Below are 14,315 nucleotides of genomic sequence, written 5' to 3'. Positions count from 1 at the left end.
TTGCACAGCCCCCCTGTGTCAGTTCCCCAGCACAGGAGCTCTCAGAGCCTGAGCAGCCCAAGCCCTGCTGAGCCCTCAGCTCAGGACACGAGTCCTGTCCCCAGCCCCATCCCAGCCCCTCCTGGCTGAGCCCTGAGCTGGGGCTGTCCTGCAGCCCTGCCCTGTGCTCACCTAAGGAAGGCAGGAGCTGAGCTGGGCAGTCACCTCCTCCTCCCTCAGCCATTCCACTGCCCCTGCTCCAGCTATTTCTGCTTAAATAAAAGCTCAGAGGCCACTGTGACCCCCCACTGGGGATGGGTACATGGGCCAAACCTGAGCAGCTCCCCCAGCTCCCCCTTCTCTGCATCCCAGGGAGCAGAACTAATCCAGATTTCACACAAACACAGAATACCCTGGAAGGGATCCACAAGGATCATCCAAGTCCAACTCCTGGCAATTTGAATAAATTGATTTAAAAAGAGGGAAAGCAAAGAGCCTCTGGCCACAACAGCCTCACATATCACTGATACCTCACAGGTTAAGAGCTTCTGCCCCCATAAAGTTAAAAATAAATAAATTTTAAAAAGGATACAAACTCAGAGCAATCCAGGGCAGAAGCTGCAGGAGCAGGGAGCCCTCACCTGCAGAGGTTGGAATGTTTGGAACTCCTGGTTCACTGTCAGGAGAGCTCTGCTTCAGCTCTCCAGGGCTGTCAGGATTGCTAATAATGAGACATTTCTTAAAGTTCATAGACTAAATCACTCACATATTTCTCTCATACAATATACTGTTGCTTAAATTCATTTCCAGCTCACCAGAATTGATATTTTCAGTAAACTGTGCTGAAAATCAGTTCTTCACATCTTTCTTGCTCTGCATCTGCCTCCATGAGCTCCCAGCACAGGTCTAAGAGCAAAAAGCTGCCCTGGTAATATATTAAGCACAACATAATCTTTCTGTAAGAAAAGTCAGTATATTTATGGTTTGCTTTATAAAAGTTACTATAATACAATGGTACATAGTATTCAATTCACAAAAATATGAACAAATATATACAGCATGACACATCCACAACAAAAACACTTTCTTCAAAACAAGATACATACTGGTGACAGATTCTATATGCACAAAACATCCCTAAATTTATAAATTTGCTTAACAAAAGAAAAAGCATAAATCCTAAATCTTCAAAGCAGAGTTGTTCTTTTTTTTAAAGGAACTTAGGGAAAAAAAAAATTTTTAAATTTATTGCAAACAATTTGACCTGCCTACTTTTAAAGGAGGCCCTTGATTTCCACACTGGGAATTAAACCCAGAAAACTGCAAGAATTGGGAGCTGGGTGTTCTTCCACTTTGCTTCAAAACTGCCCCATTGTTTGAGAGTGTCCTTCTTGATGCATTTCTTTTCACTTGGACAAATCCTACAGTGGCAATTAAGGAGGAAAAAAAAAAAACTCATAAAAACAAAACAAATATTAAACTGAAAAAATCCAGTTGCAAAATTCGCTTAAATACATTTTAGGGTGTCTATTAGACTGTACATTTTTCCTTGTTTGAAATAAATAGATTTTGCACAATAGGTTTCAGACTGAGGGAGGGGGGAAAGAAGAAGCCTTGACTTGGCAATTTTTTGTCTTCAGTTTCTTAATGCTTCTAATTTAATCTATTTATTTGACAAAAAAACCCCATATTTATACAGAATTTACATTATACAAAGCTTGACACAAGCTGTAAATGCCACCAGCTCCTTTGCTATACTCAGTCCTTCTTCCTCCCCATCTTGACATGATTTAGAGCTGGAATCTGTTTAAAAAGAACTCCAAATTACAATAGTCACTTTTAATAAACTATTTACATGCTCTTGAAGTACAAAGAAATCAGCAAAAAAATTTTGACATGTTTCTACAAGAAACAGTGTTTGAAGAGAAGATTCTTGAGTTCACCTATGTACAGAAGATGCATTTTTTTTTATACTTCAAAATCCTTTTTTTCCTTAAATTTTTATTTTGTACAGAAATGCACTGAAATGATCCCTGAAAAAGGTCACAAAAACCAGAACTGAAACTACTGTGTAATTTGCTGGAGTTTAAAAATGATGGTTGTTTTTTCTTTCCTTGTAGAAATAAGCTGCTCTATACAATAGAAATACCTGCAGGATGAGCCCCATCCCCTCCTGGACCCCCCAGAGTCCCAGATCACTCAAATTTTGCTCTGTTCTCTTGGGTCATTCCTCTCAGTGAGATGGAATTTTGCAGGGAGCACTGTAAATATCTGGGGTTTTGTCTCAAATTGAAGTGACAATAAATTTGGACATGATTTTTCAGTGGACAAAAGTCCCTCATGCTGGTGAGGTTCCTCTTTGTCCCTGTCCCCATGGGGTGCCAGGGAGCCTGTGCTGGCTGTGAACCACACAGCTCCTGCCCTCCTCTCATCCCATCCCTTGCCAAGTGCAGGGCAAAGGATTTGAGGCATCTCCAAAACACATCTGTGCCTGCAAGGAGACCCCATGGGACAGGGCACCCCTGGAAATCCCTGCAGCAGACTTGGGAGGCCTCACCATAAAATGATTTGTTTGGAGGTCCAGGCAGCATCCCAGCCCAAGGACTCTGCAAGCCAAGATTTGTGGGGGAAAAAAGAGAAGCCTCAGGTTTGGCTTTGAGATCAGACCTAATATGATTTTTCAGAAGTGCTGTGGCTTCAACAGCTCTGTTTGTTCCTGGGGAACTACTGGGAGCTCAGCTCTTCTAAAAACTCACATTATCTGGGATCCTAAAAGGGGATGGATTACAGGCAGTTTCAGAAGTACCCAAGAGATTTAGGTGCTCATGGTCTTGGGCATCCAAATCCCTTTGGTGCTCCCAAAAACACACAGTGCAGAACCTGAAGGTGACAGTGACCTTCCTCCCCACCTTCCTCACCAAGGGTTAAGGCAAACTGCTGATCCCATCCAGAGCACACAGATATGCTGGAAACAGAACTGCCAGCAGGTTCTGAGGGCTGGGCCACTTGGGGTGTCCTCACCCCACAAATCCACCCTTAGTGCACTGCTTTGATGGAGCAGAGAGGGACAAGGCCAAGCACAGGGGCTTCAGTTCTGACACACAGGAAACTTCCATGCATTTCCAAAGCCTTCAAAGTCAAAGGCCAAGCTGTGGAGATGCCAACACATTGAATCTCATTCAAAAACAACAACTAAACTGAGCAGCTGGTTTAACTCCCAAATGCCATCACTGCAGCTCCAACCAACATTCAATGACAGAAACTTGTGCTTCTCACAATTTTAGGTTCTGAGTCACCAACACCCAGGTGCTGGAGAGATTTGTGAAGGAGGAGGAACAACAAAACTGAACTGAAACAAAAGCAGAGATGGACCATGGGCTGTCCAATCTCAGAGACAATTTGCTCACCCTCAGACAGAAACACAGCTGAAATTAAGGCAGCTTGTAGCAGTCTGTGTGTTCCTGCTCTCTCAGGCCTTTTGTCTGGAGGAGAAATTCAGAGGCAGAGGTCCAACCTACATTACAAGCTCCACACTGCAGTGCAGGCCTGGCAATTCCATGGAACAGCTGAACAAACTTCCAGGAACCTCTTTTGCAAGGTGGTCACCTCAGCTCGTGGAGGTTTGGAAAGAATACAAGAATACAGCTGTGCAATTTGTTCTGTGGGGAGAAGGGGTTTAGTTATGCAGATAATCTTCCCATTTCATAATGACATTGCAACTTCCCCTTACAAGCCAATTAAAAAGGCTTTAGTATGACTAATCTCTACTTTTAAAGCAGGAGAAATTCAATGCAAATTGAAAAACTGATCCTGTCTATACCTGAACGGTGGTGTAACATTTCCAGATCTCATCCAAATAACTTTTTTTTTGATGTTTTGTCCTATTTGTAAATGGAACCTCTTGAAGAACTGCAACCTTCACCTCAGCACATCTACAAGGACAAAATATATTGAGAAATAATTTTAAAACATGCCTTCCAAATTTAGAGAAGCATTCATTTCCATGCTCTAGATGGGGGGACAGGATTGCTCTCAGGGACACTTTTACCAGGATTTTCTGGAGGGATGGGACCACCCCAGGCCAAGTTACTGAGTAACAGAGGGAGGAGAGCAGCAGGGCACAGCTTGCTCCTATCACAGGAGGCATCTCCCACATCCAAGGCCAGAGCAAATACTCCACGTAAAACACTGGAAGGGCAGGGAAAATGCAGATGAAAGTGAGAAAAAATGAATACAAGTCACACATCAGCCTGTTTCCCATGCACAGGAAGAAAATCCTGCTGCAAACATGGGCCATAGTCCTTGCTTGCAAGCAGGGCAGGATTTCTACAGCACAAACAGGGGCTGAGCTGTCCATTCAATCTCAGCCTCTTCTGCAAGCAAGACAAGCCCATCCCCAGGGAATGGGCATCCCCAGGGAATGGGCATCCCCAAAGGCCACACAATGCCACAGCTGCTCAGCTGACTCCACTTCTCCCAGTGACTGAAGTATCCAAGGATTTCTCACCTGCAGCTGCAGAGGTTTTGATCCCCCATGGACCAGCATGGCATAGAAAATGAGAGGGGAGCCCAGGGAGGGGAGCTGAGCTCTGGCTGACCTGACTCTGCCCCAGGGTCTGGCTGAGGGGCCTTGCTCAGGCTCATCCCTAAGGAATAGGCAGGACAGCTCAGCTCCAGTCTCACATCTCCACACACACACACCCCCAGCACACACACACCCATTCACACACCCTCAAGCCTCTGGCTTGCTCTGTAACATCAACCTTACATTTATTTACAGCTTACTCTGAGAAATCTGTGCAATTTCAGCCAATCAAGCTCCCAACAAACCCCATATGGCATTTTCAGTCTCTGCTTCACATTTAAACGTTGAATGTCTTTTTCAACCAACGAAAACTGATGAGAAAAAGGTAGCAGCATTTATGAAAAGATGAAGGTTTACAAGAACAATTAAAAAAAAAAAGGTACCATTATCCCATGATGGAGCATTGCTGCAGGGACTGAACAGAGAAGCTAGTGTTTGGATAGACCATGCCACAAAAGGTAGCCACCTGTTTGTGTGCGTGTTGGATCTGAAAAGGAAAAAGCACCTGAAACATGAACAGTCCTGTGAGCGTGTGCGCTTTTTGCTTTCACTCATGATCCTGCCAGAAGTGCCAAACTTGCTTTGTTGTCTTCTCTTTTTCCTCTTTTTTTTTTTTTTTTTTTTTTGGTAAGTACTTTTTTGCTTTTAAATTTTTTTTTCTTCCTTTTTTCTGTTGTTTTTTTTTTTCTCTTTTTTTTTTTTTGGCAAAGTGCAACCACACCTGGTTACCACAGTTTTGACATGGCCGAAGGTGCAAGTGTGATGAGAAACCTTGAGTTCAGTTCAGGGTTCCCCTGCAGTTCTCAGAGCCACAGAGACACGGGATTTTTACATCCTCAATTGGAAACTTGTAGTCGTAGGTGATTTCCTCGTTCACACTGATGTGCTGCTTGGAGTAGATAACGATCTTCTTTTGTGACTCCACCGTGATCACTTTAGCATAACAATTTGGCTGCAAGGGTGACAGAACAGGGCATGATGTGAGGGCCATAACTCCCCAGCCACCACAATTATTCCAAGATAAAATAAAACAGGGCAGTCCCTTCCTGAGACATCCCTGGCCATGCTTCCAGAGCCTGGACTCAGAGCAAGCCTAGGCAGGGAGGCGTGAAGCCAGAAAATAGAGCAGCCCTCCTTGTGCTGCTCCAAAATATCCAAATTCTGGTCATTTGTGGAGCAAAAGAGCCTGCATGATGCCCCATCAAATTTGCCACAGGTTAAGAGAAGCTCAGTACTTCACAATCTGGCCAGGCAGGCAAGTCTGAGTGCAGACTGCAGCACAGAGCAGAGGGGGAAACAGCAGGGAATAATTTCCCATGCAGACACTAAAAGGAGACTGTTCCCACAGCTGAAATTTGGTATGTTTTAAGGAAACATTTGTTAGATTTGCTTGCTCAGTGTCCATCAGGGTCCCCCAAGAGAGTCAGGAGGGCTCCTGAGTGCACCCAGTCTCCTGCACGTTTAATTTCTCAAACCTCTTTACACTACAGACCCTGCTCTGACCTGCTGTGGCTCATTAACAACATTTAATCGCAACCCTGCCACTCCTGAGCACCCCAGGGTCTCTCAGGGTGCCAGGGCCCGAGGCAGGTGAGGAGCCCATACTCACATTGCAGCTGTGGTTGATGAACCTGGCAAAGTTCCCACATTTGGTGGCGTCGATGATGGTGTCGTGATCCACCCTGAACATGTAACTGCTGCCGATGCCCTCGTCCTCGTAGCGCTTCTCACGCATGTCAGCAATGACCTGCAGGGACCAGGCAGCCTCAGCCACGCTGCACAGCCCACCTGCCAGCAGCCACTACACAAGGCTCCCCTGAGCTCTGCCTGTGCAGGCAATGGGGGTTTGCACATCCCCATCACACCAAGAGAGCACACTCCTAACTGGAAACACACAGGTTCAGCATGGGCTTCTCAAGGAGGAGTCTCCTGAGTGCTCAGTTTCCATGGGTTGTTGAAATTCCCACCCTTGTACCTCCAAACCATATCCCAACCTCTGCCCAGCCCACAGAGCTGATGCCTCCAACCCAGGACTCCAACCCTCTATGTCATACTCAAGGGCTTCTTGCAGGGCTGGTTTTTGCTCAGATTTCACCCCAGCTCACCTGCCTGATGTTCTGACCCACGTACTCAATCACCATCTCATCAGCTGCAATGGGCTCCATAGCAAAAAGGCCCCAGTCGTGAATGTGGCTCTTGCAGAATTTTAGTTTTTTCTTCCGGAACTGCATGAAGAAAACACCCCCAAACCCCAACCCTGAATTAGCCACAGCACAGAACAGGAAGGGATGTCTCTGGGTCCAGAATCTGCAGCAGGGGGTGATGTACCTTGAGCTGGTTGAACTTGAGCAGGTCGCTGTCACAGCTCCCAGTGAAGGAGGAGAGGAGCCTGCGCTGCTCGGATCGCCGCTCGGAACCAGCCCGCGTGGAAGCGTGAGGTTGGGCAGGGATGCTCATTCCCTGGGAGGACAAATGGCTGATCAAAGCCGGCCCAACACCCTGCAGGCTCCCTGTGAGCCCCCTGTGCTACAACGCATCACCACACAACACCTGACATCAAACATCAACACTTCCCACTCAACCCCAGGACAACAGCACAGCTTCCTCTCCCTCCTTGCCAAAAGGCAGGAAGCACCTACTGTGTGTGACAGTGTCAAACCAAATCCCATTCACACCTGGCACTTCTGGATTCCTCACCTGTGTGTCAGCTGGAGGCTCCTCTGCAAAAGCTCGGCTATTGTTGAGGTATTTGAGTTTGTCCTTCTTGTCGATTTTGTAATAGCCTTCGCTCCGCGCACAGCCCGTCACGTGCTCCCGCATCCCGTCATCCCGCTTCTTCTTCTTGGGGGTAGAAAAGCTGGTAGGTGGCAACAAGTTAAGGAGAAACACAGCCAGAGGTGGATATCAGACTAAACTTGCTAGAGTTGCATGGAGCTAACAGCAGGAGCCTGGAAAATCAGGAAGATTTTGTGGGGTTGCAAGAAATAACATTACAGTGGAGATGCTGCTCAGCCCAAAGGACTTGGAGAGATGCTGCTGCTCCCACCAGCCTTGGGAAATCAGCTCCTTCAGAAACACCTCACAAACCTTCAGGTTTGAAGGCACCTTCACAGCTTTGGCTCCTGGAAGGACAGTGGAGCTGTACTGTTGCCAGCGACAACAATTGAGACTGACCCAAAAATTCTCCCTGTGAGGCAAAACATATCCTTGACACCAGAAAACTGAAGCAGAGAGACAATAAAAACCAAGAGTTGATGGCCTCAAAACCAGAGTGATGAGGGTTTGCTGCAAAGCAGGTGAGCCTGCAGGTACCGTCATACTTGCCATGCAGTGTGGCACATGATGAACTCAAGGTGAATTTGAAGTGGCTTAAAAAGTGAGTGTAATTTTGCTGTTACAATATAATCCTTATCAAGAGGGAAACAGATTTATTTTCACTAGGGGTTTTGTTAGTTGTCACCGACTGTTTTTAGGTGTTTTGCGCTCTTTTGGTTTTGCTTTCCTGTCTTGCAGGAAGCAAGGGATGAAGATATCTGAACTTCACACAACCTCTAGCAACACACAAGGTGGTGTGTTTGTCTTCTTCAACACATAAACCTGTACATCCTTCCTGAAAACAGATCTGGAGAGTTTTGAGGTTTTTAGAATAGTCTTTCAGGCTCTGCTCTGGAGATCACTACTGGCGGCTGCACACACAGAGCCCTGATGTGCCACTGAGAAACCACTGATTTTATCAGAATTTCAAACTCAAAGCAAATTAAAGCTGCTAGAAGCACTAACTCATTGTTTTGGGCACAGATGGCGAGATTATTTTTACAGCAAGTTTTAGCTCTGAGTGAAAGCTCTGTATGTGCAGACTAGAAACTCCACAGGCAAGCTGGAAAAAAAGTCTGGTTACATTGCAGACAGCAGCTCCTCAAACTAGGAAGGAAACCTCCCCAGAAGAGGTGCCTACAGACTGTCCCTGCACTTCCAGACTGAACGTGCAGCAAGAACAGCCACCTCTGCAGTATTTTTGTACTACAGCTTCAGAGAATAAACCAGCCTAAAATTCCCTGCTCATCCAAGCAACCACTATTCCTGTAAACAACTTCTTCTCCCACCAACTCCTCGTGCTGCCAGCGCAGCGAGAAAGGATATAAGGATGGAAAACCCAGAGGGTGTCATTGAGCCAGTCCATACCATTGTCCTGCTGCAACAAGCGGTCGTAGGTGATGCACATGAACTTGATGTCCTCGTCGTCGATGCCGCCGTTCCAGATGTCGTAGAGGATCGTCATCTCCTCGAACTCGGAGCGCGGCCGGAACTGCGGCCGGGGCGGGGAGTACTCAGGGGAGGGCAGCACCGGCAGCTCCTCCGACGGCTTCTTCTGCCGGCGCCACTGCCGCTTCGGCTTGGCCAGAGCCTCCTCCTCCTTCAGCTCCTCGTTCCACTGGTTCTCCAGCTCCTTGAAAGGCAGCTTCTCTGCAACGGCCTCAGCTGCTATTTTCTCATGGAAACCGTCATTCCTGAAGTCCAGGGTGACGGCTTCAGGGTCTTTCAGTCCGTAGTAGGCATCGGGATGTCCACTGAGCAGCTCTTTGCCCACAGCACCTTCCACCAAGGCCATTGGCATGGGAGGAGGTTCTATGGGTTTGCCTGGGTACACATCCAGCGAGAGGACAGAAGGTGGGGACCGCCTCGGCCGACCCGGCCTCCTTTTGGGAAGAACAGAGGGTGGTGGTGGGGGAGGAAGAATAGAAGCCCCAGGGGGCAGCTCTGGGGAGAGCAAACTGGGTTTTACTTCTGCCTTGCATTCCTCGATGGGCATTCTTCTATCTACATGCATGCACGGCAGGGCTGCTACAGGTATTGGCTCATCAGGAGGCAAACCCATGTCCATGTGGAAATCTGCTTGTGGGGGGCTGGCAAAGGGGATAGGGGAAGGAACACTGTTCATGCTGATTGTAAGGGAAGCACCAAGAGGCTCTTTAAAGGTTTTCTCCTCTAGCTCCTCCTCTGACTGTTTCTTGCCAGGAAGAAGGCAAGGAATGGTAGCACCAGCCTCTGGGAAAGTAGGCGTGAAATTGAAATCTCTCCCAGGAGTCCGAGGAATGCCACTGTTAATGCCAGGAGATTGGGATGGGTAGGAAAAGGGGCTCCCTGGGACTTGAGGGGAACTGAGGGTCAAGCTGCTTCCTGTAAGGGGAGCATCACTCCCTGGTGTGGCTGGAACAGTGTCCGTGCTCTGCGACTTGGCAAGGGGGTGCGAAGACTTGGCCAAAATGTCCCGCCCGGGAGTCCTGGGAATCTCCTCTTCCACGGACGTTTTGGTCACCATTAATTGTTCAGGGAACTTCTCTGGAGGGACTAAAGGCTCTTCCTTGCCAGGAGTGGATGGCAAGGGCAGCATGGAGGATGGCACCTTGTGGGCTGGAAGCAGGAGGGTCTCTGTGTCGGGGTGGATCATCACCTCCCGCCCCGGCGTGCGCGGCAGCCGCTCCTCCTCCTCCGCCTTGGCTGGAGCCCGGCCCTCCAAGCTGCTCTCCTCAGACTTGCCAAAGAAGCTGCTTTTGCTGGGCAGATGCTCTCCAAAGACTCCCACTGGAGCAGAGATACAGAGAACTGCCTCCTCATCTTGAGATTCAGGCTTTGGACCTTCCTGTACCTCTGGCTCCAGCATGGCAGTGGGTTCGGGCTCTTCCTCTGAAAGAGGAACAGAGAGGAGAATCAGGAGCTTTGCCTCCACTTGGTTACTTGCCACTTGCTAGTAAAGACATGTTTAAGATGCCACAATTAAAGAACAGCTCAATTCCACTGGGAGGCTTTAAAACTCCAGTGCTTTACATTTTGGAGGCACGGAGTGTAGAGTAATTAGACACTACCACACACTTTCCTAATGGACCATAAAAAACCCACACTATTAATTTGAGGATTAGCTACAACACAGACCAGAATGAAGGTTTCTCTGCTTTCAAAAGCCCTGACAACCTTTTGTACAGACATTAAAGGAATGAGAGGACTGTGGGGCGAGGACTTTGGAGGAGAGCTGTCAGAGCCCAGAGCTATCACCTTTTCTAATGTGGGAACTCTACTAATTGCAGGCCAAGGAGCACCCTCAGCTCTCCAAGGAGGGGGTGGTGAAGGGAATAGCAGAACACCCCTGAACAACACATGAAGGAAACGGGAAGCCCTTGTAATGGATGAGGAGACACTCAGATGGTATCAATGAGGCAATTTATATGCTGCTCTCCTTGCAGCAGCCTCATTTGTCTGGAGTTTATTTACCCACTTAGGGCCAGGTCCAAAAGGAATAAATGGTGAATCTTGTTAAGCAGCTCAAAATAACATTTTCAAGTGGGAGAATGAAAGGAGGTGAAAATGCCTGGAGAGTTGGAAGGGAAGCATTCCCTGCTGAACAAACCAGGGCTGCTGGAGAAGAGTCTGAGCCTTTCAACTCCTGTATGACAGAGCTGGGCTGCCCAAGAACACTGCTGCAGTTTGAGTTTGCTCCCACAGCTTAGCTGCAAAGCTCCTTACACATGTCAAGTTGATCAAATGCAGGTGTCTCCAAATTTATGTTCCTTGGGCACACTGACCTGTTCTAGAAAGGATTTGTGCAAAACCAGTTCTTCTTTGCCTGCCCAGTTTAACACTTTGCCTCTTTGTGACTTTCAGATTTTGCAGCAGGCAAGGAGTCATGCCCTGTACAGGGACTGGATTTCCAGCTCTCCAAATAGCAAAACATTGCCCAGTGCTTAGACACCAGTGCTGCCCAAGGCTCCACTAGATGTGCTCTCCCTGTTGGCTCCAGTTTTAACTTTTATATTTCCCCCAGCTGCAAATTTCTCAAGCTTTATGCATCTCACTCCTGTTCTAGTTAAAGGTTTCCAATTTCCTTGGGTTAAATACAACTCTGTATTGATTGAAGACAATTTTCTTCTTCCAGAAAACCAGAGAGTATCACCCATTTAAAAGGAGTGGGTGACAAAAACCCCCACAAATAATATTAGGAACCATACCTAACTCTGAGACCCCACTCACCTGCCCCATGCAGCTTCCCTGTCACACACTGCTTTGATATTAAAACCAAAAAGAGCCAGTAGTGACATTCATGTTGTTTTAGCAGCCATGGCTTTTCTATCTTGAGCTTCAGCCACCACACCACCTGATCAGTCACCCTTGGATGATGACAACTGTTCAGTCCCTGCAGGACTCCAACTAAACTGCCCCAGGATAAGATTCTGGATACAGTAACCACAGTATTTTTAGTAGCAGATGGCTCATGTAAAGCTCCTTACTAGGAAGGAAAGTTCAGCACAGGCCTCTTTCCCTGTACAGATAATCCCTAGCCTAGAGCCAAGGTTGGAAGAAGAAAGAGAACAAGGGAAATGCAAATCCATACATATTGGATAGTGGGAGAAAATTTACTTGGAAATATGATAACAAAACTCCAAAGCACATGGAAGGGCATACCTGGCCTACAGATGGGAGAGAGTGCAAGTTTTGTCTCCTGGTCTCTTTCCATAACCAAATGTTTCAGAGTTTCAGCAGCAACAGAAGCCCCTGGGACCTGGCCACACTCACTTTCCCCTGCCTTGGTTTCTTCACTGCCTTCATCTTTCACTGCCAGAGCTGGCTCAGCAAGTTCCAAGCCTGTTGCATCCATGTAGTCATCCACAGGATACAGGTCCAAAATAGTCTCCCTCTCATCATCAGGAAGCTCATGACCAGCAGGTTCATGCTCTGGCTCAGCAACCATGGCTTCTCTGCCTGGATCTTCAGCCACCTCTTCCTCCTCTTCTTCCTCCTCTTCTTCTTCATCATCATCATCCTCCTCATCTTCATCATCTGAGTCTGAACTTGACTCGAATTCAGAGGAGTCCTCACTCTCATCAGATGATTCAACTTCAGCCTTGGAAGACGAGGGACTTGCTACATCTGCAAGAACAAACTGCCATTAGTTCTGCTTCCTGCCTTTTATAAACAATCAGAGGTAAACATCCCTTCCACTGTAACAGGGTGGAAACAGAACCAACAGCAGAATGTGTGAAGGAGTGGCCTCTCAATTTATTTATTTTTGCAGAGATTTATAAATGTGAGGAGCAGTGTTGCCTGGCACCTTCCCATGTGGGTCTCCTGCTGTAATTTATCTTCTACTGAGATTTTCTGCTGCCTTTACACATGGCCTTAAAAAGTGGAAACTATCACCTTCCAGAGCAGAAACTGATTGATAGGACAGAGTTATTAGCAGCCAAATTACCCTTGTCTGAAATCTGGTCCCTTCTTCTCTCAGCCACCCCTATTTCACAAAACAAGCACACATTTAGCTGGGCTTGAGACCTGTGCCCCTGTGCCAGGTTGGGCTGAGATCAGCTGGGCCTGGAGAGTTACTGTAAAGGGATTCACTGACTGAGGGATCATGGAAACCTCACAGGTATTAACTAAAAACATCTCTGTGCATTATATTGTGTAAAACTGCCCATCAGTGAAGGGAGGTGCACAAGTGACAAAATCAGCTCACAAAGGAAGAGGGAGACCCACAGCTAACCCAGAGGTGACTCTTGCTGCTTCCCCTGTAGCTGCTTACCCTCCTCAGAGTCCTGCTCCTCCTCCTTGTCACTTGTGTCTATGCCTGTCTCCTCCTCGTCATCCTCATCCTCGTCTTCATCGTCATCTTCATCCTCATCATCTTCATCCTCCTCATCCTCCTCTTCCTCCTTTGCAAGAAATCATTGCCACAAATGAACAGTGCCTGAGCCTGTGACCTGGCTGTCAGTGCAGAAAGCACCAGGGACTCAGGGAGGCAGTCAGAGAACCTGACAGAGGTTCTGTAAGGACAGACCCCACCAGGAATCCTCATCTCCCAGAACAGGGAACTTTGGCATTTGGCATTACCAGGCCCCCTTTTAATGACTTACAGCCACACACCAACCTACCTTGGCAGGTGCTGCTTTCACCAAGCCTGCCTCTTCTTCCTGCTCCTCTTCCTTCTCTGAGGAGGACTCTTCCTCTTTCCCTGATGTCTCATCTCCCTCCTCTCCCTCGCTGTCCAGCTCCAGTGGCCGTGCTGGTCGCCGTCGCAGCCCCACTGCCTCTGCATCCTTCTTTGACAGCTCTGATGTTGTGTCAGAAGCATCCCTGTCCCTCTCTGACTCTGAGGAGCAAAAGCAACAGAAATTACCATCAAGTACCTTGGAAAGGACAGGAAGAGTTAACTACACAAGGGAAACTTCTTCTTTGGGAAGATGGAAGTCAGGAACAATGTGCCCATGTGGTGTGAGGGTCCCCAGGCTTACAGGGGACAGTCACAGTGAACAGTGCTGATGGCAAAATGGCAAAAGCTGACATAGGCAGGGCAGATAGGAGACACAGCATGACTGAGGTCAGGACAGGTAACCTAAATTTAATGCTTTTTTGTTTCATTTTTTGGCTTCAAAACCACTTGTTAATCTGAATCAACTTCAACATGAACCCATGTGCAAAACAAAGGGAATTCAAAGCTTTCTCTCCCCTTTACTCTTCCCTGGTTATAGGAAATAAATGTTAAGATAGTTTCAAACAGATTTTTCTGGCCAATAACTTTGGTTTCTTTCTCAAATCAAGTGCAGAGCAAACTGTTACGTGCTTCCTCCCACCACATCCCAGTGAGCTGAGCACAGCCCAAGCAGCCCATGAACCCATCTGAGCTCCTTCTGCTGGGGCCCAGCACAGCTAAAATGGGTTATGAGTTATTCTTAAAATGTGGGTCTTAAACTTCCCAGCAGTGAAT

General features: G+C 47.5%; 1 protein-coding gene across 1 annotated transcript in view; it reads right to left on the bottom strand.

Annotated features, from left to right (window-relative positions):
• Positions 1 to 932: 932 nt before the first annotated feature.
• Positions 933 to 14,315, bottom strand: part of SETD1B (SET domain containing 1B, histone lysine methyltransferase) — a 47,028-nt gene continuing 33,645 nt past the window's right edge. Inside the window, exons 10-18 of the mRNA XM_056504627.1 lie at positions 13,483 to 13,700; positions 13,134 to 13,263; positions 12,020 to 12,484; positions 8,705 to 10,249; positions 7,262 to 7,428; positions 6,893 to 7,024; positions 6,670 to 6,789; positions 6,174 to 6,311; positions 933 to 5,516 (exon numbers count right to left, since the gene is read on the bottom strand). Of these exons, the coding sequence (XP_056360602.1) occupies positions 5,343 to 5,516; positions 6,174 to 6,311; positions 6,670 to 6,789; positions 6,893 to 7,024; positions 7,262 to 7,428; positions 8,705 to 10,249; positions 12,020 to 12,484; positions 13,134 to 13,263; positions 13,483 to 13,700 (3,089 nt within the window). The 3' untranslated portion in view covers positions 933 to 5,342. The remainder of the gene's footprint in view (positions 5,517 to 6,173; positions 6,312 to 6,669; positions 6,790 to 6,892; positions 7,025 to 7,261; positions 7,429 to 8,704; positions 10,250 to 12,019; positions 12,485 to 13,133; positions 13,264 to 13,482; positions 13,701 to 14,315) is intronic.

The sequence above is a fragment of the Oenanthe melanoleuca genome, chromosome 15 (genome assembly GCF_029582105.1).
Source record: "Oenanthe melanoleuca isolate GR-GAL-2019-014 chromosome 15, OMel1.0, whole genome shotgun sequence".
Classification (NCBI taxonomy): Eukaryota; Metazoa; Chordata; class Aves; order Passeriformes; family Muscicapidae; genus Oenanthe; species Oenanthe melanoleuca.
Note: the sequence above shows the minus strand (reverse complement) of the source record. Positions and strands in the feature narration are given on the sequence as shown.